Source organism: Microtus ochrogaster, chromosome 21 (genome assembly GCF_000317375.1).
Source record: "Microtus ochrogaster isolate Prairie Vole_2 chromosome 21, MicOch1.0, whole genome shotgun sequence".
NCBI classification, from domain to species: Eukaryota; Metazoa; Chordata; class Mammalia; order Rodentia; family Cricetidae; genus Microtus; species Microtus ochrogaster.
Genome location: NC_022022.1, coordinates 44946124 through 44971969, shown reverse-complemented (window position 1 = coordinate 44971969; position 25846 = coordinate 44946124). Strand labels below are relative to the sequence as shown.

Below are 25846 nucleotides of genomic sequence, written 5' to 3'. Positions count from 1 at the left end.
GACCAGGCTGGTCTCGAACTCACAGAGATCCGCCTGCCTCTGCCTCCCGAGTGCTGGGATTAAAGGCGTGCGCCACCACCGCCCGGCCCTAGATAACTCTTACATCTTAAATTAACCCACTTCTACTAATCATATATTGCCATGAGGCTGTGGTTTACCAGTAATATTCTGTCATCTTTCTCCTTCAGTGGCCACACGGCGTTTATTTGATTTCACCTATTCTCTCTCTATATCTCTGTCTGATTTCCGCCTGGCTTTATGCTGCTAAACAATTGGCCAAAAAAGCTTTATTAATCAGCCAATTAAAGCAGCACATACACAGAAGGACATCCCACATCAACTGAGGTTTCAGTTCTGATTTCATTTTGTCCCCAGAACTTTCCTCCTGTCTTCACTTTCTGCCCTTCCCCTAATGCAAATGTATTTACACAATGCAGTCCTGTCTCTCCCTTGGACATTTTCCCTTTCATCTAAATTAATTCATAAGGCCCATCTGTATATAACCTCTTTTGTTGGCTCTGGAGTTTTCTGAAGGTTCTCTGGTGCACATTTTCCGCATTAGGATTTAGTTTCTACCACTCCTTATTAGTTATTTTATGCTTTTTATCTCTCATTTATATCTGAATTATCATTTCTATAATATTGTTTTCATTCTGTTATACCTCACCGAATTGAATTAAGATTGTGTGTGAGTTACTATCTTTGACCAACTTTGTCTTCAGTGATGTCTAAAAGGAAGCAGTTCATGAAGGGAGTTGAATGACTTTAAGAAGGGCATACACTTTTATATCCATGTTTCTTCATGTTCCACAGAGTCAAGCCCTAATTTCAACATGAGGAAGAACAGCATGGAATATAAAGACAATCTCCCTATCTTCATTATGCCAAGTACAGGTGACTCTAACATGGTAACATTGGTAGTCATGGTCTTTACATGTCAGAGTAAACATGGAATGTGCCCTGATCTGGTATGTGAGGGACGATGCTTCTGATTTATAGGATATGAGTCCTTTCCCAGGTCCTAAAGGATGAGCAGACACCTACAGGCTTGCTTCAGTCAGGGGAGTGGGTCACTGTAGAGCTTTGATTTGAAACCCAAGGAGAACCTACCTCATGTTGCATAAAATGATTACAGTTGATGCTATGGCTTTTATAGTATGACCCACTTTCACCGAGGTTCAGTAACAACATCACATCTGCCCAGGCCCTAGTCAAAAAGTACAATTAGGAGCAGGAAGCTTGAGTCCAGAATCCATGGACTACAGAGGAAATATTTTCTAGGTGTTTCTGAGCTTGTTGGAGTAACATTTGAATATATGTCAGTAATATCCTTATTTAAGGAGGAGTGCACAAGTAAGAGCCCTTTCTTGGGTCTGCAAAATTGAACATAGTGATTGTGAAATTGTAGACTTGATATCCATGCTCCTTGAGCTCCAGCCAAGAGGCAAGCCTAGCTCTAGGCTATGTAGAGTTCAGATTCTCAAACTGGGAACTGGGATTCATATCTGAACATGAGGCACAAAACCCTTGGAAATGGTGAGAGAGTATGTAATGTCACAAAGTAATTCAAAATAACGCACATAATGCATCTGTGGTATCTCTGGTAGCTCCTGTCTGTTAACAATGTGTTTATAAAATTCAAGTGGTCAACTCACATTAAATGAATTTTGACTTAGAATTAATTAGTACATACAGAATTTCTAACAGTGACTGAAATGACCCCTTAGTTAGACTTTTGGTATTTTATACTCTATTTATGTGAAGCAGCTTCATTAGGATTGACAACTATAAAATCAAAATATCAATCAACTCTGGAAAACATCTGAGCCCTGATAAAACTAATATTCAGCCAGGATTTAATTGTTTATGTAAAAATAAATAAGCACACCCACCTCATTAATATGTAAACTTAATCTAATCTTTAATAAATGGTAAAATTGAATTAAAACAAGTTGAATTGTCTTAAGATAAATTTGAATGATTTATTATCTGTAAATGCTTGCTTTGACTGTGTCTACATGGAGGTCTGTGTAGAATTTTCTCTAGTGGAGATAGCCTTGACTGTGACAGCGGGAGGAGAGCCAATGCAGTGTGGGAGGAGAGCCGCTGCGGTGCAGGAGGAGAGCCGCTGCGGTGCGGGAGGAGAGCTGCTGCGGTGTGCTCTTTGCTGGGACGGAGTCTTGGGGGTTAGTGACCTCGTTGCCATGAGGATGAAGAGCATGGGCAGTCAGTCCTCTTACTGGTGCCAGGAAAAGCAGTCTGAGGCCTTAGCACCAGAAACCACAGTCCCAAGTCCATGGCTGAGAAGGGGAGCTTGTCTAGCTCCTGTTGAATGAGCACTGTTGTTGGCCACGACGGGGTTGCTGATAACTGCACTGAGCAGTGGATGACCTCTCACAGTGTATTGTGGACCAGCATGGGGAAGCTGGGTATGACCTGGGCTGTACTCATAGCACCCACTGGTCTTGAAGCATCAGGATGCTGAGAAGTCTGTCCTCCCTCTTGGGAGCTGTGCACCAGCTCACAGCTTCTGTTTAGGCTGGGAGCTCCCCTGCCTTCCCTTCCTCACCCCATTCCATTCCTGGGTTAGGAGAGGTCCAAAGTGGAAGTGCAGGGTGATGTTAAGATCAGTCAGCTCCTCTGCCTGGATTCCAACCCATAGTGGAAGTGCAGGGTGATGTTAAGATCAGTCAGCTCCTCTGCCTGGATTCCAACCCATAGTGGAAGTGCAGGGTGATGTTAAGATCAGTCAGCTAGTCTGCCTGGATTCCAACCCATAGACTACAGTGTTGGTTTGACAGTCTCCTGCTGCCATTGATGCTTCTGTTCTCACACTTAGCTCTTATCTGACAGGGGAGGGCTTTAACACCAAGTTGCGGAGCCAGGACCGAAGCTGTGAATTTCTCATTTTATATGGTGTTAAATAGAAATTTGAATTCATTATTTTATATGTAGATGTCCAACTATCAGGAATCATTTCTTTAAAAAAAATTCACTGTTCCACCCATTGCTATGTTGGGCTCTTGTCAGAATTCATGTCATAATACATGGGGATTTATTCCTAAATTGCAGATAATATCCATTTGAGGCATATGTCCATCTGTGTAAGAACTTTGACATTTCAAAATTTTATTAAAAATGCCCTACTAAGAAAGAATACCAACAACTAAGGGTCTTTAGCTGTATATACTCATCAGTGTCTCCTATTTAAACTTCAAACGCACTTTTATTTTTAAAAGGTGTTTTGTATTTTGTGTAGGATGTTATGTGTTTACTTATGTATGTGTGTGCACATGTGTGTGGTTGTGCATATGTGTGTATGTGTGTTTGTGAATGGTATGTGTGTCGAACAGAGAGCAACTTAGAAGAATTCGTTGCCCCTTACTTGTTAATGCTTTGTGGGGATTGAGCTAGCTCAGGATGCGGGTTCTGTGGCAAGTGTTCTAACCCACTGAGCCATCTTGTCTTCTATAATTCAAATGTTGCATAGCAGTATTCTCAAGTTCAGAAGTTACCGTACAAAACCACACATGTGCTATTTTACTTTCTTCTAAAAATTGTTCTTGAAAAATTTGCAATTCTCAGATTCATGGGAGGATAAAAATATATCTTACAGAGTTACTGATACTTGACAAATAGAAAGGCTATCTAATCCTAGAGGCAAATGGTACTTTTCTATTCATAGAAATGCTGGTTTTTTTTTTGTTTTTTTGTTTTTTTTTACCACTGATGGGTTACAAGGCACAGCAACTACAATAGCTTTATATTTAAAACAGCTTTTTTTCCCCCACATGATTTAAGGATTTTTGTGTGTCTGTGTGCTGACGTAAGTTTATAGCTGTAAATGTTAATAATGGCATATGTATATGTATATTACATGACTAATAAAATTTCAAATTTCATTTAAAACTTCCAGTTCTGGGCCAGAAAAATGGCTCCTTAGGTAAGGGTTTTGGTCCAGGTTGATGGCCTGGGTTGTGTATCAGGAACACACGTGACGGTGAGCAGAGGAACCCAGCTCTACAAAGTTCTCCTCTGACCACCATGTACTCCCTCTGGATTCACATGCACATCCACAAAACTAGCACAACAATCGTGATCACTTCTAAAACCTTCTAGAAACTTCAAGTTCTATACTCTGTCATCGGTGTCTTTTCTACATCTGTGTAGTCTTGGAAACCCAATAGTGGATACTTTTTCCTTAAAAATTGTTCTTTAAATTAAGAAATAGCTTAACACAGAGAAAATGGCAGCATTATGTGGTCGACTGGGAACTTCAAGGTCAGAAATAAGGCATCTTTGCTGAAACAAATGAAGGACAGAGATGTGGAGGTTAGGGTGAGCTTGTCCAGTGTGACTTGGAGGGGAAGTGTCCCATTACAAGATGCTTGTGAGGCAGAAGGTAGAAGCAAGTTGCATAGGATCACGAGTGGAAAGGTTGCCTATCATGAGGGAATTTGAATGGGCGTTGGGCAGTAGGGCTGCCTGTCTCTGTTTCAGTACCACAGTGCAGCCGTGTGACTCCTAAAACACTTAATTAGGGAGTCACATTTGTTATTTAGACTGTCTCATAGCCTGCGCGTGTTAGGACTCTCACTTTATTGTGTTGTGATTTCAGGGGAAGAGTAGGGGTGTGGGAAGCTCGGTACCCCCACCGGAGCATCGTGGTGAAGAATTCTTCATTAATCCATTCATTCATTAGGATCTGTTTCATTTTATTGTTGATAACTGGGGACAAGATCTTTTGCCAAAGGCTTTTGGCTTGCCTCAGGCTTGCTGTGTAGCCAAAGATGACCTTGAATTTCAGATCCTCCTTCCTTCCACTTCCCTAGTGCTGGGATTACAGACACACACCACTTGGCTCAGTCTAGGTGGTGCTGGAAATTGAGCTCAAGACTCCACACTTTCTGGACAAACTCTCTGTCAGCTGAGATAAGTCCCCCGTCTGTAGGAACAACGTATTCCGGCCATCCCTGTTTCCCTTATGAGAGGCATAATACCACACATGGTAAGTGGATTTAGTATTAGAATCAAGATTTTTAGAATTGACATTTGACCTTATCCCCTAAACATCACTTGTCCATTTACTGAGACCACTCTTTTTCAGGGTATACCTCATGTTTAATGTCTCAGAAGGGGTGCTTCTTTTCATCTTTAAGAATGATTGTCAAACACCATAGTCTTAAATAGACACTAAACTGCTTCTTCATCTTAAATTATTCTATCAACTCCACAGCCAGTGCCAATATGCCCTTTCCTTCAGCTTCTCGGTGAGGGTCAGACTGAAAACTCCTGGATTGTACCTCCTTCCCTGATTCCTTTGGTGCTTCATGTGATCCCAAAGAAAAGACTTGCTCTCTTCGATAAAATTCTGTATTTCTAGGAGAAGTGGGTGTGTCTGGTTTAACAGGAGTGTTGTTTAGATTCATACTATATATGTGTCTCTTACATTTATTAATAACCTACCCCCTTCAAAGACACTTTTTAAATGAATAGCTTTATGTGTTTAAGCCACAGTGTGTTTGGGGTTTATGATGTGACTCTTTTGGCCACCCAGTTGCCTAGTACAGTAATGTATCTGTAGGAAACATTAAAACAATATAATAGAAATTACAAAATTTATTTTTTTATTTTTAAATGTTATGGTTGGAATAGAATTACATGACTTCTCTTCTCCTTTTTCTCCCTCCAGCCCCTCCCAGTTGCCCTTCCTCAGACTTTTCCCATGGCTCCCCACTTTCAAACTGATAGCTTCTTTTATGTTGATTATATTAGTTATATGTAGATATGTATGTATGTATACATGCATATAATATATACAAATATATTATTTTACATTTGCATAGTACTGAGTCAATTAAAATTGTTATATTTAAAAGAAATATAATCCAAACTCTATTCATAAGATTTCGGGGTATACTTCATGACTCAAAGACATTCAGTGTATTTTCAAAAAGTATTAATCCAGCATGCTACTGTGAGAATACTATCCTACTATCCTGATCACTGAGATACTGATAATGAACAAGAGAAATGAAGGATGCCCCTGAACAAAGATCAATAAGATTGTGATGTAACAAAAATACAAGCAATGTGGATTAGAGCAGTGTTCTGGCCTGTCCTGGCCTCCTAGAAATCAGGAGGTTTTTCTGAAGCTGAGCAATGAAGGGATCTGTGGTGCTGTGATCAGAATCGAAACCAATATGGTGGCCCTTTAGGTTGGGCTATCAGCAGACTGATCAGAAAGTGCGGTTGATGTAGTGGGTAATCGACCTTCCAGGGCTGTTAGAGAAAATGAAAACACTCCAGAAGGCAGCTTTCATATCACAGTCCTTTGTCCTGTGATTAGAAGCAAGAACTGTGACAGCAGAGCAGTGATCTGGCTCAGTATGGCCTGGTTGTCCCCTTGAAACCACAGATCAGTGTATTTTTAGAAGTACCAGTGGACATATTCTGAGTTTACAATACATCCTCACACTCTTGATTTTGTTTTGAAAGAGCTGTGTAGCCTGTATGTTTGATAAACACATGTATTCAACTATTATTTAACTAATAAATGAAGGCGCATTTCATTAGTGAGACCCTTCACAGCAGTAGAATTAAAGACGAGGGTTCTAAGAGTGCCTTCACATATATCTTTGATCTTATTAAAGTGTTAAAATTCATATTGTTGGTTTCTGCTGCCTTGTGAGAGCCACAGTGAACGGATCTCCTGAGCTCTGGAAGCAGTCCCTGAGGACTGTCTCCCAGATTGAGTTAATATGTGCCGATGTTTGCTAGCTCTCGTCACATCTGAAGGGGTTAACTGTCTGTTTCCGTCTTTAAACTCTACCACTGTATTTTTCTTCAGGATAAAACAAAATTGTGGGTCAATTTTCACTGAAGTGGGCTGGATGTCCGTACTCACCCTTCAGCAGTACAAAGGAATTATGCACCTCACTCCCCGGACAACAGCATGAAAGCCCGTCTCTGATTGGACACTAGGGATGTCAGCTGTTCATAGAAGATAAGGGTGAGGTGGAAAAGAGAACCGCACCTAATAATACATCCAGGACAAAATATTTTAACAAATTGAAACTTGCATTGAAGTTCTTGTGAAATTATTCTTCATCTAAGATAGCTAGTGTCACCAGTCCCAAGCTGAAGGCAGTGAACCTTCATTAATCCCTGCTCTGCAAGGACGTAGAATAGGAACCTTAAGCTGCCATACTATTCTCACAACAAAATCAATAAAAGGTTCATTCCTCACCTAACTTGCTTAGAAGAAATTTTTATTGCTTTTAGATAGAAGACAGCGTCTGTTTCTATGTGTTGCACTATCAACGAAAGCCCCTATGCCAACTGTCTGTTTCCCAGCTCCTCTTTTCACTGGCAGTGGCTTTTCAGGAAACATGTTAAGTAGTGTGTCCTCGGAGAACGTATGTTAATGTTGGCTCCCTGGCTGCTCTGAAGAGTATGTAAGACAGGGTTCAGACTCTACATCTAAGTGTCACTTTGCTGAGACTATTCCCCCAAGGAAGCCGGAGGCACTCCTAAGAAACAACTCACTCTTTGTTACATTTCAGCCTGTCATTAGTAAAATATATACTTCTTGTAAGACCAATGATAAAATATACCCATTTGGGATTTTTTTTTTTTTTTTTTTTTTTTTGCAAAACATTAGCAACTAAAGTGTTGCTAAATTTTAATGATTTAAATGATTGAATTATTTTAACTGGTAGTTAAATCTTTTTGAAATTTATTTTAATGATGCGTCTGTTAATATACATTGTGCAGTGCTTCTATCAAAGAAGCTGTATCTCTGCTTTATGGAAAATCCGTGCACTGCATTATTGCTGCTGTGCACCAGCACACTAGGGCAGCGCCTAAGTACAGCTCATCACTCACGGACTGCCCCTTCTCTACCCACTCCACACAGCTGCAGGAGACACTGTTCTACTCAGCTTCTCAGAGACAGACTTGACATTCGACAAGTGAGTGAGGTCATAGAACGCCCATCTTTCTGTACGCGGCTTATCTAACATCATTATCTTTACTTTCACCCTTGTCACAAATTAGGGCATTTGGCTATTTTTTCTTACCAAGTTCTTGTGACATATTTCTAATCCATTCACTACTTAATAAATACCGGTGCTGTGGTGCTGACCCCCCCATCACTGCTATCAGTGCTATGAAGCTGAGTGGTTTTACACAGCCTGTACTCCCAACGTGGGAGGAAGGGAGATCAGGGACCACATGTTCGAAGCCAGCCTACTCTGTATAAAGAGATTGTGTCCCAAAAACCAAACAGCCTAACCAACAAGCACTCAGGGTAGAGAGACTATCCTAGACTGTGAAGGAAAACCTTGTTGGATACCATTCCGTCTGGTTTTCCAGTAGTGTTTACACTGACTTATCTTCCCATCAGCAACTGCAGAGGGTCATTATTCTCATGTGCCAGTCAGCACTAGCTGTCTTTAGTCTATAAACCGGCCCTTTTTGCTGATGTGAAATACTATTTTACCGATGTTCTGATTTCTATTTACTCATCAATTAGTCATATTGTTTTTATGTACTGGTTGGATAGTTGAATCTTTGTACATCTTCCTCTAAAATAGAAATCAGTATGGAGATTCCTCCCCAAGCAAAAAACAAAACAAACAAAAAACAACAACAACAACAACAAAAAAAAACTAGTCCTAGTCCTAAGTATGATCCAGCTGTACCTCCTGGGCCTTTGCCCAAAGATGCCAAGTCAACACCTCAGAGATGTCAACACAGCTGTGTTTGTTGCAGCACTGTTCATATCCAGAAGAGCCTAGCTGGGGACCCTACCTAGCAGTCCACCTGCTGAGTAGCAAATAAAGAAAAGTTTCTGTTTATAATAAAATATCAATGGAATGACAAAGTTGCTGTTTGCAGGAAAATGAAAGCAATTGGAGATAGAAGCTCTATCAGTCTCGGGAAGATGCACCTCCCATATATTCTCTAACGTGGGTCCTGGGCCTCAGACATACGGCTGTGCATGTCAGAGGACATGGCAGTGGAAGCCAAACGGTCTGTGGAACAGAAGCCTGGGGGTGGGTGGGGTATGAGAGGGAACTTTACATACTTTCAAGAAATTGGTCATGTGTAACCCTGCAATGTAAAACAGAAAAAAGTATGTCTCAAAAGCCTGTCACAGTTTTAACTGGGCTAAGTGATACTTTGGCTGTCGAGTTTCAGAAGATTTTTAGGACTCTGGTATCCTCTGACCGTGTAGGTTGCATATGTGTTCATATATTATGTCTGTTGCCCCCGCACTCTGTCTCATGTGGTGTGGAGAGAACTCGAGTGGCTTAACCTCTTCTGTCTCCTTGTTTATTTTTCACTCATTCTTAGGTCTCATGCTGCTTTATCCAGCATGGACTTCCACAATTATAGTTTTTTGAAGTGATGAAAGTGGCACCTCTCTCTTAGTCCAAAGTTTAGAGAGGGATCTGACTGCACCTCCCCACTCTGCATAAACCCAGCTGTTGATTTGTTATTGGTGTTCTCAGCACACTCAGATAGGACTTTCTATGTCTGGTATGTTAATTTCTCACCACAAAGCCTGTTGAGTTTCATAGACTGCTTTTTCTCCATCTGTTGAGATGACCAGACTTTTTGTCTCTTATCTTGTTGTGATGTGTCCTGCTAACCTATTTGCATACACTGTGTGGTCATTGTATATTAATGTGCTGTGTATAGAACCCATGAGTTATATGTTTGCTATTGCCATTGCTGAGCCTAGGCTAAGCATTGCTTCCTCTCATATTGAAGTAAAAGTCTAAAATCTCATGGAAGTTTGCAGTTTCTTTTCTTACTAGGTTCAAAAACTGCACTACAAAGAACTCCATGGTAAAATTGAGGGCTCAGTAATGGACTGTTTGGTGTCTATCATGATGGTTCATGATGGACCTTAAACTATAAAAAGCTTAAGTTGAGCAAACATGGCATTTCTACAGTGAACTTTCCAAATGCCCTGAAACTGGGAATTTTCAATAAATACATTCAGCATCCTCATTTCCATTGACTAGTTCTTGTTGTAGTTTGGTTTTGTTAGAAGAGTTATGTTTCCTCCTATATGTACTAAGTCTACTAAGCCTGCTGTGCTTATCTAGGTCACCTTTTGTTCATGCTCTTCCTTACCTTGGAGTACTGTCTTGCTTAATACTCTTTCACATAAAGTAATACTGACATCTAGTATAAGGTAGTAACAGGTTGTGAGGCAATGGTTAAACTTACTGTTCTTAAAGGTTAGTATCTCAAATGATAATCATAAGTCCTAAAAGTATATCTGGAATAATGCCCCTTCTTTTTTTTTTTTTTTTTTTTGGTTTTTTCGAGACAGGGTTTCTCTGTGGCTTTGGAGCCTGTCCTGGCACTAGCTCTGTAGACCAGGCTGGTCTCGAACTCACAGAGATCTGCCTGCCTCTGCCTCCCGAGTGCTGGGATTAAAGGCGTGCGCCACCATCGCCTGGCATGCCCCTTCTTTTTGTCTTGTTCTGGGAACCAGCACACACTGTTGAAAGTTGACTGCAAATACATTTTAGAGCTCTGAGGACAGTGGCGTGTTCTTGCTATACCACAGCACAGAAGCTCCCAGAAGTGCAATGCTTTCTGCTGATAAAAGACAGTGGATCTGAACAGCAGAACCAACAATTTCCATTACGATAAAGGAAATAATCTGTGTTTTGTAACCTTAAGCTCACATCTTTTGAGGAGTGTTTGAAAGCTCCTGGAAGCCCACTTCAGTATTCACAGTTTGAGATCTGGAAGCACTGGATAAGATACCAAGGACCTATGGATCAGCTGTGATTCTTTATGGTTTTCTAGGGTGATCCCATAACACCTGACTGCTTTCACACACATTAAAACGTAGTGATGAAGCAAATGCTTCCAGATGTAGAAATAATACTGATTGTACCAAAGCAGCATAAAGTGGCTTGTTATGAAACTGCATTGTTCAATACTTTACAATCCCATTAAAATAGAAAATCTCTCATCCCATAGCAGAAAATGTGAAAACAGAAGCCCAACCAACCCACAGGTTGGAAAACAACCCAAAAGGCCCACACATAATTTGAACCTGAGAAAGTTTTGCTATAAAATATTTAAGTGTGGGTCAAGAATGAAGATGTATGTCATCACTGAGACCCACTTGTCAGTGTTTCAAAATAGTAAACCTGTATCTCCATAGGAAAATAGAAACACCAAACATAACCTTCTATCTGCTTTAGTTTTGCAAGCAAATATCAATGTACTTCATGAACTGCCAATCTTCAGTTGATCCTCAGTTAAGCAGCCTGGTGTTCAGTAATGCCTTGAGGGTTTATTGCTGGGAAATGTGCGGTTTTATGATTGCACGGGACTTATGCCATGTGGTCGAAGTCTCCATTTATGTGCCTTCCACGGATTCCTTGTTAGAATCTTCATGGAATACTGCAATTTGAGACATTCTACTTCTTCACCCACTTGGCCTGTTGACTGTTGTGATGCGTAGCCATCAGAATGTAGAGTATGTTTGGAGTTCCAGGATCATTCACAGATCCAAGAAAATATTGCAAGTGAAGTCCTTCCTAAGGACCAGATTTCAGGGAAAATATTAGCCCAGCTAAGCAGACAGTGTGATAGGTAACTGATGATATGGCAAACAAACACTGTGATAGGTGGCTCATGATATGGGCGTGAGGTGTTGATTGAAGACAGGGAGCAGGGAGACTTTCTCGTGAGACGGTGACAAGATTTTCTGAGAAGAACCTTGGTAGTGAATGCCTGGGCACAGGGAGCTGGCCATGCACAGTTCTGGAAAAACAGGCCCTGCACAAGGCCCTGGGCCATGTAATAGCCTGTTTAGTTTGCAGTGTGTGTATGAGGCTGAATGAACTCCAGTGTGGCAGGAGGTTCACTGAACCACGGCCAGAGATGAGATGAGTTTGGTGATATGGTCACAGGATATATTTTTCTGAGATTTGTAGATCACAGTAAAAAGTTAGCAGCTTAAAAAAAAACCATCAGAGTATTTGAAACCACAGGGAAATGTATTTTGACCAATATAAATGTATCTTGTTCATTCCATTAATGGGTTTGCATTTGACTAGAAAGAAATGATTCTAGACCTAGGCTACAAGAATGACACCAGAAATGCACAGACATGTGAAGTAAATTTAAGAGCTAGAAGTGCTAAGATTTGCTCCAGGAAAAGGTTAGCATGGGAATTCCAAGCTTTGTTCAAACTCCAGAATCTCATTAAAGGTTGAAGGATGTTGGGGAAAGATGGAGTCTGAATTGTGCTGCTACCTTTTCTCTTCCCTGTCTTTGTACAGAACTGAGTTACACTGGGTGTTATTTTCACAATATGTTAGTTTGTACACTGCATAGTTGGTAAAATACATTAGTTGGTATTCATCTTCTTATGTTCTAGGATATTTGTATGTGAAAGCATGTTTTCAGGGTCTGATGGAGTCTAGATAAGAGTAGCACACTCCCCACAGGGCTTCCCACTTCCCACAGGGCTTCCCAGCTACTGCTCAGAGCTTTTGTCTTTATCAGCCATCTTGGAAACCACAATACACACTCAAATGATTTATTGTAATTTAATTGATTTAATTTAATGGTAGTTGTTTAATGTAATTTGTTCAACTGCAATATCTACTCCAATTTAATGTCTTCTATACTGCTAGCCCAGTGACTCCAGTCATGGGTAGCACTGAGGATTTCTGGATTTCGCTGAGTGAATTTGTTCCTTTGCCTTCTCATCAGAAAGTGTGATAAAGAATTTTTGTATTTTCATTCAAAGCTTGCATATAAGTATGATAAATATTGCACTGAGAACAGATTAATTTATGACATCAGCACAAGCTCTGGGTACTCAGCTTCTCCTATTTCTACCTAATTATGTTATCATTTGATAAGTGACCAGAGATGTCATCAAATACTGCTCAATGAAAATTTACCACACCCTGCACATCTAAACATGAGTTAATTCTGACTCTGTTAAAATAAGTTTATATCTGACTTATTTAATTTATCATCAGTTTGTAATGTTCCTTGACCAAATAGCTCTAAATACTTTCTAAAGCCATCATGAATGAGTCTGTGGTATGCAACAGTATAGATAACATAGCTCATACTTTATCTTGGTGAAAACAAGGTCTGTATTATATATGTCCAGTACTTTGATACCTTTTCTTCTCTGTGAACTCAAAGATCAGTGAGCATATGGGTCACTCATATCCACTTTCTCGCCTCTTACATATAACAGAAAAACACTTTCTTTAATCTCGGTGGCTTTTGAAAGCCCTGGCTTATGTATTTGACTACTTGAAGATTTTCCTACAGATTTATCTCAGGTTAACATATATACTTTCATCATGAAAAAGTCAGAAAATAAAAATGAGTTAAATGACGAGAGACATCAAGTGAATACGTGAAGAAGGAAAATTTGGAGAATTAAGTGTATATTTATTATATGTATGTTATATATATAACATATATATTAGAAAGTCCCTACTTAAATAGACCTCCTTTATTTAACCATATATATATATTTGATAATCTAATATCATTAATGATAAAGACTGTTTCTAATATCTAACAGGTGTTCTTTTGCTTTCTTATTTTTTGGATAAAAGAATGGATAACTACTAGTAAAACAAGATTGCTAGGAAAGCTCATTTTCCAATGGATCAGATACAATAAGATATCTAGAAGAAAAAGTGGGTCGTTTTATGTTTCAAGTGGAATTTAACATGCTTTCTTTCTCTCTGTTATTCTTTGTCAATATTATGTGTTGGTACTGAATTGGAGCACTTTACACTCCACATTGCCCACTCTCAGCCTTCTGCCTTGGAACAAACTCTACTTCTTGACCAGCCTTCTCCTCATTGATGTCTTGTTTTATTATAGTTTTAGGCTCGCTGAGTTTACTAATAGTTTCTTGAATGAGCTCGAATGTAGTCTATTTACTGGAGCATAGGCACATGTTCAGTGGCAGCAATGCCAGCACTCACCACCTGCCCAGAGTCTCTCGTTGAGTGCTCAGGTCTCACCAGCCCTCCTCTCCAAGCATGAAGAAATGGTCAGGTTTCCATTCTTGTGCAGCTCATGAATTCTGTGGCTGTGGCATGTCCAAATTACTCACTTTCATGGCAGTCTTCCCATTCTCTAGTTTTATAGTCCTGCTAATCCTCTCCCATGATGCTCCCTGAGGCTTGGATAGTGCAATCCAGATGTCCAGCTTCTGGTGTAGTATTCAAGCATCATTTATTCTGAACACATGGAAAGTTGTGGACATCTGCAGTCACACCCTACTGAAAATAGAAGCTTCACTGGCCAAGGCTGAGACCTGCACTGATCTCTGAGCTTAGACAGGAATATTAAGATGACAGATTGAAAAACAAGAATGATGAGAAAATAATGACTAGGAAATACATTTAAAAATTTAAATAGAAAGATAGGGTATTATTTCTATTCATCAATAAACAACAGTATGTAGTCTCTGAGGACCTGTGACCTCCCCAGGCATCGGTGGCCCGAATTTCACCTGATTTCTAGCATGTGATAACTACATATGCAGTCATGTGAAGAAAGGGGGAGTATCAACACAGGGCTGTTATAGGGTGAGGTCCGGCTTGTTCCTCCTGACCGTAGGCTTGCTTAACCCCGAAGCAACCACACAGAAACTGTATTAATTAAATAACTGCTTGACCCATTATCTCTAACTTCTTATTGTATAACTCTTACATATTAGTTTAACCCATTTCTAGTAATCTGTGTATCACCACGTGACTGTGGCTTATTGGATAAAGTTTCATTAGGCTCAGGCGGGGCTGCATGGCTTCTCTCTGACTCCGCCTCCTTTCTCCCAGCATTCAGTTTATCCCCCCCACCCCTGTTCCCCTATAGCTCTGCTATAGGCCCAAAGCAGATTCTTTATTAACCAATGAGAGCAACAAATAGACAGAAGGACCCCCTACACCATAGGGCAGGAGCAGGATGAAAGTTTCTAGAATAAACATTTGTTCTTACAGGTGACTATCACGGCTTTAATCGAAAAGTTGTGCTATACACATTTTTTGGTAGCATGTTTTTAACAGAATTGGATTTAAGTGACAATAGAAACATCTTTATTTAAAATCTTGCCATATTTTGCTACTATGCTTTGATGTTTTGAGTCATGAAGTGTGTGCTTGTCAATCTTAGGAGACAGAATGTCCATGTGATGAAAATGCCTTATTTATTTTTATGTCTAGCAAAAAAAAGTGATTTTTGTCTTGAAAATCATGAAAATGAATTGTCCAGAATTAGTAAGTGAAAGTCTTTTCATTGCAGGGATAAACGTGGATTTGTCCTTGGAGGGAAAAGTACAAAGCTCCTGCCTTGAACAGCACACAGACACACACACACACACACACACACACACACACACACACAGAGTAACAAATTTTGTAAAACACTATTTTTTCACTGTGACATACATTATTAATGATCTACTAATATGGGTGTTTTTGTTTGTTTTGTTTTGTTTTTTTGTTTACCAGGATGCCCATTTTGTTACAGCCATGCCTCCTCGCTACTTTGCCCCTGACTGCATTCCCCCTTAGTTCCTTTAAGTAAGTGGGCCACCAATGAGATCTTAGTAGAAGCCTTTAATGAACCTATGGGGAAATTCATTTAGAAACACAGCCTGTGCCCTTGCATCATTTCTCTGTCTCCATCTTTCTAAGACAAATGTGGACACCATTTTCCAGGATGGAGGCTGTGGAGATACAGTGAGAGTGGAATGAGGGGTTTCCCCGATGCTGTGTCCTGGACGAGAGAAGGCAGCACAGTGTTGTTGACACCTCACAGATGCGACCATCACATAGGCTGCATTGGTCTCCAGGACACTCCTTTCTAATCCACACTCTGTTGTTTTCCCACATGTATCTTTTCCAGTTGTACTAAAAGGCATGTATTTATTTTGGTCCTGCTCCAAGGTTCTTTCTTATAGTACCATCTTCCTGTCTATGGTACATTAAGTGTTCTGTAAGGTAATTTTGAGTCCTTCCTTTCTTCCATTGAACATTCCTCAGGCTTTATGGCAAGATATCTTGTCTATCGTTTATGGGTATGTCTTCTTCCTTTCATTGCCTGCAAAGAGGTCAAGAACATGAGGGGTCATCCACTGAAGCAGTTTATCTGAGCTAATAGGAGCTCACCAACTCCAGCAGGACTGGGAAAGAACAAGCATAGGACCAAGCTAGTCCCTCTGACTGTGGTTGACAGTTGCATGATGGGGAAGACTGTGGGACCACTGGCAGTGGCGCTGGGATTTGTCTCTGCTGCATGTACTGGCTTTTTAGGATCCTATTCTCAATGGATGGATTCCGTGCTCAGCCTAGATGTAGTAGGACCTGTACTACATCTGTAGAGGGCCCTGGACCTTCCACAGGGTACGGTGCCTTGCCCTCTCTTAGGATTGGAGGGGTAGGGTAGGAGTGTGTGTGGAGGGAATGGGATGAGGGGAGGGAGTGAGAATTTGGATTGGTCTTTTTAAAAAATCTAATAAAAAAGAAAACAATAAGAAACAAAAGAATTATCCCCAGGATATTACTAACTGTTTCTATGAGATTGCCTAATAAATGGTGCTTTTAATGTTTTTCTTGATGATATTTGTCTTACAGATCTAAAAATCAAAATCATAACACTGTATCACACATAAGAAAGCTCCTTGAGAACTCTGAAAGATTTGATAACATCTGTTGTAGTTAGTTTTTATAATCATTGACATGATCTAGAATCAGCTGGAAGGGAAATTTCCCTGAAGATTTTCTAGATCAATTTGGCCTATGGGTGTCTCTGGGGTATTGGTATCTTGGTTGAAGTAGGAAGACACATCCACCATAGGTGGTGCCATTTCTTAGGAAGAGGATTCTGCAAATTTCAAGATGTCATATTTTTCTCTGCTCCATAGTACTCCATTGTGTAAATGTACCACATTTTCCTCATTCATTCTTTGTTCAAGGGGCATTTAGGCTGTTTCCAGGTTCTGGCTATGAAAGGAAATTATCATATGTAATCACTCATAAGTGGTTTTAAAACATAAAGCAAAGAAAACCAGCCTAAAAGTACAATTCCAGAGAATCTAGATAACAATGAGGGCATACATGGATCTAATCTACATGGGAAGTAGTAAAAGGCAAGATCTCCTGAGTAAATTTGGAGCATGGTGACCATGGGAGAGGGTTCAAGAGGAGAGGAGAGGAGAGGCAGGAAGGGGAGCAGAGAAAAATTTATTGCTCAATAAAATTAATTCCCGTTCTGAATACTACAGGCCATTGAAAATTTGTGTAACATATTTGTAACAAATTGTAGCACAAATGGTATTTGTTTATGTAACAGATATAAACACAGAGAAGGTTCAGAAAAATATCAGTCAATATGAACACTTCCATTTCATTGTAATCCATCCTTTCTTGACTGAGACATTGTTTCCCAGGGCACAGCTGTGCACTTCGCCTTGGAGTGGTGGTTCTTCTTCTTCCCTGAACTGTAAGTTCTATAGGGACAAAGAATCACATCTCATCTAGTGTTATATGCCAAGCTACAATTACAATGTGAGTTATAGTGGGGGAAATGCACACCTCCTCATATTCCGTAGGTAACCTTTTCTATTGATTTTGTTCTCTGTTGTCAGAGGCATTTTAATTTGATATGGTATTCATCTCACTTGGCTTTGCTTGCCTGTGCTTCTGATAATTACTCAATAAATAAAAATATTGCTCAAAAAACAAAAAAAGGAAGAGGATTCTGAACTATAATACAAATGGAAAAAGTTAACTCAGCATAACATTGATGCACTAATTCCATGCTGTTTGCCTTCGACTGTGGCTATGACATGACTAGCTACTCCAAGTTTCTGCTGCCTTGACTTCTCTCAGATGGTGAACTAGAACCTGGAGTTGGGAGGCAAACCCTTTGTTAAGGTATTCTATACAGCACCAAGAAACAACTCATCAATCCTTTTGTTTGTTTCCACAGACAACATATACTCCTGCCGACTTTAAATACTCTCTTGAGTACATAAAATACATTTCCTGCCTTTCAAATGAATTGAAAACAAAAGATATTGACAGAAAACCAAGAACACCAAGACCTCCCACTCATAAAGGTTGGTATGTTTTGATGTGAACTAAATAATTCAACAAGAAATGGGAACACTGATCTTGAGCAAGTAACTATCAAACCTTAATGCTGTGTTTTTTAAAATTATTTTTCTTGGCACATTTTCCAAAATATGAATTAATTCATTGACTAAAGCGAGTCAACTTTATTATTACTCTCTTTTCTCTTTTATTGAATATATGTTATGCTTAGAGTAGTCTTAAATGATCTCCAAGAGTGAATCTTGTATTCTCCCGGGAAAGGGAGCATCACAGGGCAGCAGTGAAGCATTTGTTTTTGTACAAGTTTCCTCTCCGTTGCTTTGAAACACAACTTTGATGATTTTATTGCATCCCCTGGCTTTTCCAACGAGTAATTATGAGTGAACACTGGAGAGCAGGTGTATGTCAGATTCCTTTCCTTTCCCCTTTTTTTTCTACTATTGAAATAGATTTTTGTTTCTCACGATAATCTCTTGATTATGACTCCTCTCTCTCTTCTTCCCATCCCTCCTCTTCTCCCCTCTTATCCAGATCCACCTCTCATGAGCATGTTTTCCGTTGGCCATCTTCTGCTGGGCATGCAGTCCACCCTAAGAGTCTATTGTTTCTCCAGCGAGACTTCCTTGGGGGAAACTAAATTTTTATTTATAAAGGTTTCAACTGGAGATATTTTCTGTGTTTTGATGGAGCATAAAGTTTTGTCAATCTTGCTGATTTTCTCAAAGAACCGACTCATTGTTTCATCGATACTTTGTATTGTTTTATTTATTTGTTTCTATTTTATGGATTTCAACTACGACTTTATTATTTCACATTGTCTGCTCTTCTGTGTGTGATTTGTTATTTTTGTTCTTGATCTTTTAGGTGCTCTATGAAGTTCCTAGTAAGAGATCTCTCCCTTTTTATGCAGTCATTAGTGCTATGAACGTGCCTTTTAGACATGACTTCATTGGGTCCGGTAGATTTTGCTATGTTCCACCTCATTTCTATTCATTCTAGAACACCGGTGATTTCTATCTTAATTTTCATCCTGACAGTTTTTCATTCAGTAGCATGTGTTCATGAGCTTGTAAACTTTCTGTTGCTGTTCAGCTTTAATCCATAGTAGTTAGTTAGGATGCAGTTTCCTTGTATTTGTTGAGACTTGTTTTGTGTCTGAGTATGTCATAAATTTCAGGGAAAATTACATGAGGTGCTGATCATAAGATATATTCTTTTATATTTGGGTGAAATGTTCTGTAAATGTTTGTTAGGTCCATTTGGTTTATAATATTCAAAAAGGCAAAAGTGAGGTGTTTGCCAAAATTTCATCACAATGTTGAAAATAATCCATGCATATACCACATTGACGTAAGTTAATTTGGAGAATGTATCTGTGCGGCATAATTCTGAGTGCCAGCCTTACTGGATCTGGAATATACCCAAAGACTCATGACTGGGCTATCTTTATCAGATTTTTTGAAATGGGAAGAAGGCTTTCTGAAAGAATTTTTTTTCTGCATATCATCACTCTGGTTGGCAAGATCTTCTCTCTTGTTGCTGCTCAATGAACCTTTTTTTCTCCAATTACCAATGTGGTTTCAAGACCAGCAATTCCCCAGCAATCCTCCAGGTCTGAAGTGCCAGACTGGTGATATTGTGGAACCAAGCCTCATGGACTGAGAAACTACCAACTACTCCAGTCTCTGTCCTTTCAATGTGAGACAGTTGTTGTTGGACTACTGTTGTGGACTGGAAGAAAATGGACTTCAAAGGGAGAGGGAGTGGCACTCTTAGGTGTGGCTCTCCTGGAGTAGGTGTGGCCCTGTTGAAAGGAAGTGTGTCATTATGAAGGCAGACTTTGAGGTCTCTGTTGCTAAAATTATACCCTCTGAGACAAATCACATCATGTTGCCTGAACAACATGGAGAAATCTTAAATTCCTCTCCAGCACCATGTCTGCATACATGTTTCCATGGCCCATCATGAAGATAATGGATTGAACCTCTGAATGTAATTCACCCAGTTAAATGTTTTCCTTCATAAGAGTTGCTATGGGAAGTTGAGCATGACCTTAGGTGTCTTTTGGCCATTTGAAGTTCTTCTGTTGAGAATTCTCTGTTCATCTCAGTGCCCCATTTTATAATTGGGTTGGTTAGCCTTTTACGGTCTAGTTTCTTGAGTTCTTTATATATTTTTGAGATCAGACCTTTGTCAGTTGCGGGGTTGGTGAAGATCTTCTCCCAGTCAGTGGGTTGCCTTTTTGTCTTAGTGACAGTGTCCTTTGCTTTACAGAAGCTTCTCAGTCTCAGGAGGTCCCATTTATTCAATGAGGCCCTTAATGTCTGTGCTGCTGGGGTTGTACCTAGGAAGCGATCTCCTGTGCTCATCTTTTGTAGGGTACTTCCCACTTTCTCTTCTATCAGGTTCAGTGTGTTCAGACTGATATTGAGGTCTTTAATCCATTTGGATTTGATTTTTGTGCATGGTGATAGATATGGGTCTATTTTCATTCTTCTGCAGATTGACATCCAGTTTTGCCAGCACAATTTGTTGAAGAAGCTCTCTTTTTTCCATTGTATACTTTTAGCTCCTTTATCGAAAATCAGGTGTTCGTAGGTTTGTGGGTTAAAGTCAGGGTCTTCTATTCGATTCCATTGGTCGACTTCTCTGTTTTTATGCCAATACCAAGCTGTTTTCACTACTGTAGCTCTGTAATAGAGTTTGAAGTCAGGGATGGTAATACCTCCAGACAATCCTTTATTGTATAAGATTGTTTTGGCTATCCTGGGTTTTTTGTTTTTCCATATGAAGTTGATTATTGTCTTCTCCAGATCTGTGAAGAATTTTGATGGGATTTTGATGGGGATTGCATTGAATCTATAGATTGCTTTTGGTAGAATTGCCATTTTTACTCGCGGTCCTGAGTTCCTTGCTCGTGCTCCCCCTCCTTCTGCTCCTGATTTGGACCTTGAGATTTCTGTCCGGTGCTCCAATTTGTGTCTCTGTCTCTGTCTCCTTTCATCGCCTGATGAAGGTTAATATTCAGGGGGATGCCTATATGTTTGTCTTTGGATTCACCTTCTTATTTAGCTTCTCTAGGATTGCAAATTATAAGCTCACTGTCCTTTATTATGACCATGTTTTTATTTGAAGGAATATAGACCTTGGGACTGTGGGTTAGAACAGAGGCTGGACACTTGCAGTGCTGCTTAATGGGCAGTCCTAGTAGGAACATGGAAGGCAGTGGGCTGAGGGTGATAAGAACTGTGGAAGCCTGCATTTAGAGATTTCAGAGGAGAAGCATGTTAATAGTGTCATATTTTGATGAAGAAGGAGCTGCCTTTTGCCCTTATGCAAAAAGTGTGCCTGAAGCTAAAGCAAAGGGTTTTAGGTTAATTTTGTTGGCATAGGAAATCTCAAAAGAGCCTGGTATATTCTCTATTGTGTGGTTATTAGTGGTTCCTGTAATGAAGATTTATACTGAAAAGCAGCAAGAGCAGGAAGGAAAAACACAAAATGTACAATTTGAGGAGACAAAGAGTACCAGGAGGTGTAATGGAGCTAAGTCCTATGTACAAGGAGACAATCAAATTAAGAAATAGAATATAGGAAGTGATGACTTCAGCTAAGTTTCCTACTTGTAAAAAGGAAGTGAAGAAAAGCTTAGAGCTGGATGTGGTCGTTCACAGTTTTATTCCCGGCATACCAGAGGCAGAGGCTGCTGGATCTTTGAGTTTAAGGCTAAGCTTGTCTACACAGCAAGTTCCAGAAGAGCCAACCTTAGGCAGTGAAGGTAACCACTGAAAATAGGAAACTGGTGAAGATGTAATTGAAAGTGGGAACATGTTCCTGCCCCAGACAAACAAAATGTGTATAGCATTTGGAAAGGAGTTTATTTTTTATATTAATGTATTAAAATAAAATACAAATTATTAGGGAATATGTATATATATGTGGATATGTGCACACACAGACAAAAAGAGGCATGTATATATAATGCAAAAATATGCACATATATTTTTCCATATGAAAGAATTTCCAACATTTTAAATAAAGTGCCTTTTTATATTAATTAAATTTATTCATTTATTTTACATCCTGACTGCAGTTTCCCCTCCCTCTATCCTCCCATTCCTTCACTGTATATCCCTTTCACCCACCCAACCTTGACCCCCTGGCTTGTAAATTCTTTCCTCTCTCTCTTCAGTAGGATTCCCCAAACATGGGCCAATGTTTGATTCTGGGTCTCTAGATCTGTTTCCATCAGTTACTGGATGAAGTCTCTCTGATGACAACTGGGGTAGTTACCAATATCCCAAACATGCAGTAGGAAGGACAGACTGCAAGTCAAAGGCTGCATTGCTGGAGGCAGAGTCCAATTTCTCCACTAGATGTTCCACCCGGGCACAGGACATGGCCAGTTCAGGCTGTGCATCCACTATTGCTAGGAGTCATCCTTGTAGACTTTTGGAAGTTCCCTTTGCCTGATCCCTCATGTTCCCATCTCCACTGGATACCCCGTCCACACATTCAATCTCTTCTATTTCCCCTTCCCAAGGAGATCCATGAACCTGCCCCCCCCCGAACCCTCCTTGTTACTAAACCTCTCTGGGTCTGGATTGTAGCATGATTATCCTTAATAGCTAATATAACTTCAATTATAAATGAGTACATGCCATGTTTGTCTTTCTGGGTAGTCAAAGTATCACTATTTGCAGACGATATAGTAGCATATATAAGTGAGCCCAAAAATTGTACCAGGGAACTCCTGCAGCTGATAAATACCTTTAACAATGTGGCTGGATACAAGATTAGCTAAAAAAAAGTATCAGTACCCCTCTTATATAAAGGATAATCCAGCTGAGAAAGAAATCAGGGAAAAAACACCCTTCACAATAGCCACAAGTAATACAAAATATATTGGAGTAACTATAAATCAAGCTAGTAAAAGACCTATATGTCAGGAACTTCTTGAAGAAAGAAATTGGAGAAGATATCAGAAGTTGGAAAGATCTTCCATACTCATGGATTAGTAGGATTAATATAGTAAAAATGGCAATCTTACCACAAAACAGTCTACAGATTCAATGTAATCCCCATCAAAATTCCAAAACAATTCTTTACAGATCTTGAAAGAACAATGCTCAACTTGGTATGGAAAAACAAAATACCCAGGATGTCTAAAACAGTCCTGAACAATAAGAACTTCCGGAGGAGTTATCTCCATCTGTGATTTCAAGTCTTACTGCAGAGCTATAGTAATAAAAATAGCATGGTGCTGAAATAAAAACAGACAGATTGATCAATGGAATAGAATCAAAGACCCTGATGAAAATCTACACATTTATAAATACATGACTTTTGACAAAGAAGCTGAAATTATACAATGGAATAATGAAAGCACAAAGTAATGGTGCTCGCATAACTAGATGTCAGCATGCAGAATGCAAGTAAATGTATATCTATCATTCTCCACAAAAGTCATACCCAAGTGGATCAAAGAACTCAACATAAATCCATTTACAGTGAACCTCATAGAGGAAAAAGTGGAAAGTGGCCTTGAGTGTATCAGCACAGAAGACCACTTCCTGAATATAATACCCATAGCACAGACACCGCGATTGACAATTAATAATTGGGACCTCCTGAAACCGAAAGACTTCTATAAGGCTAAGGATAATGTAGTAGGACAAAAGAGGAGCCTACAGAATAGGAAAAGATCTTCACCAACCCCACATCTGACAGAGGGCTGATCTGCAAAATATATATATATATATATTCTCAAGACACTAGACACCAACAAACAAAATAATCCATTAAAAATTTGGTAAAGATCTAAATAGAGAATTCTCAAAAGATGAATCTCAAATGGCTGAGTATCACCTAAAAATTGTTTATCACCCTTAGCTATCAGGGAAATGCAAATCAAGATGATTTTGGGATTCCTTCTTATACCTGTTATAAAGATCAAAAAGCAGATGATGAGTTATGATGGGGAGGATGTGGGGCAAAGGGAACACACCTCTATTGCTGGTGGGAGTGCAAACTTGGGGAGCCACTTTGGAAATCAATATGACTGTTTCTCAGTAAATTGGGAATCAATCTTCCTCAAAACTCAGCTATACCACTTTTGGGCACCCACAGGATTTTCAGTCATCACACAAGGCCACTTGCTCAACTGTGTTCATAGCAGCATTGTTCGTAATATCTAGAACCAAGCAACAACCTAGATGCCGCTCCACTAGAGAGTGACTACATTTGCACAATGAGTATTGTCCAGCAGTTAAAAATATTTTATCACTTTTTATGTGAAGCTTCTTGTTTGTGTCTGTGAGATGCTGACAACTAATGCAGGGCTTGGCTTCTGCTAAGTGTGTGCTCTACCAGTGAGCTGTGTCTCCTTCTGTGTCTGTGAGATGCTGACAACTAATGCAGCCCTGGCTTCTGCTAAGTGTGTGCTCTACCAGTGAACTGTGTCTCCTTCTGAGTCTGTGAGATGCTGACAACTAATGCAGGGCCTGGCTTCTACTAAGTGTGTGCTCTACCAGTGAGCTGTGTCTCCTTCTGTGTCAGTTTGTGGGAAGAAAGATTATACTTTCAGTCAAAGTTTTTTAGTGTTCATCTCTTATTTCATTTTATGTTGATATTTTTAAAAATTAATGATTTGTAACACGGTTTCCCTTAGAAAAATGATGTATAAATTTGGATAAAAACAAATTTAATTCAATAATGGACTATTATTTTTCATTGAATATCAGCTGAAAGATTTTAGAATAAGATAACATAATAGTAGTTGTTGAATTTCAGGTGTGGGTTTCAGTGTTGATATTCACAAAAGCAAGTCTAATAGTGGTCAAGCTAAGAATCCTGTTGGATAAAGTTAAGAGTAAATATAAAGGAAGGAAAATTCCTAATACTGTGTCATGACTCAGAAGTCATGATAGTAGAAGTCAAGTCCAGTCTGGACTGTGAGCCAACCTGACAGTGAGTGAGAACCTGTTTCAAACATAAAAGCAAAAGCAAAATTACTCAACAAATAGGCCATAATTTCATGCCCACACTATCCCCAGAACTGAGACAGAAGGAAATCAAATTAATTAATAAAAGAAGTACAGAATTGTACAAAGACATTTGGTGTGATATTTATACTATGAATATTGACTATAATTAAAGTATAAAAGAACATTATAAGAGCATTTGAGAAATAATGTACCTGCAATTAACCCTTGATAGCTTGAGTTTGCAATATGTAAAATGGTAAACAAAGGAAGTAGTCTATTGGTCAGGTAATAGTCATTCTTTCTATTTAATGCAAAGGGGAATCTGAGTGAGGTTTTAACTCTGTTTTAATCATAGACAATCTGGTGATGCCCACCTCCTAGCAGCTGGCCAGTATTCCCTCCGCCAGCCAGAGCATGCGTGTGAACAGTGCTGATGATACAGGCTGCCTCTCAGCAGGCTTCAGCGCTAGTCATCCTCCCTCTCCAACATCGTCTTAGTTTTTCTCTTCCCTAGTTACATAGCAAGCTCTAAGGAAATGTAACACTTTAAAGAAGACTACCAACCACCTCCTCATCTTGAAAAGATGCATGTGGGCTTAGCTTAACTTTATGAGAAGTTGAAATGTGCCTGGCCTTTGCCAAATCTTATCTGAAGTTACAATTAGTTGATAAAATGGTAGTGGTAATTTTGACGTGCTCTGCATCATTTCATGT

At 39.5% G+C, this 25846-nt stretch overlaps 1 protein-coding gene across 1 annotated transcript in view; it reads left to right on the top strand.

Annotated features, from left to right (window-relative positions):
• The window catches only part of Lrriq3 (leucine rich repeats and IQ motif containing 3), an 81971-nt gene that overhangs the window by 41118 nt on the left and 15007 nt on the right, over positions 1-25846 (top strand). Inside the window, exon 6 of the mRNA XM_005357457.3 lies at positions 18025-18154. Coding sequence (XP_005357514.1) covers positions 18025-18154 — 130 coding nt within the window. The remainder of the gene's footprint in view (positions 1-18024; positions 18155-25846) is intronic.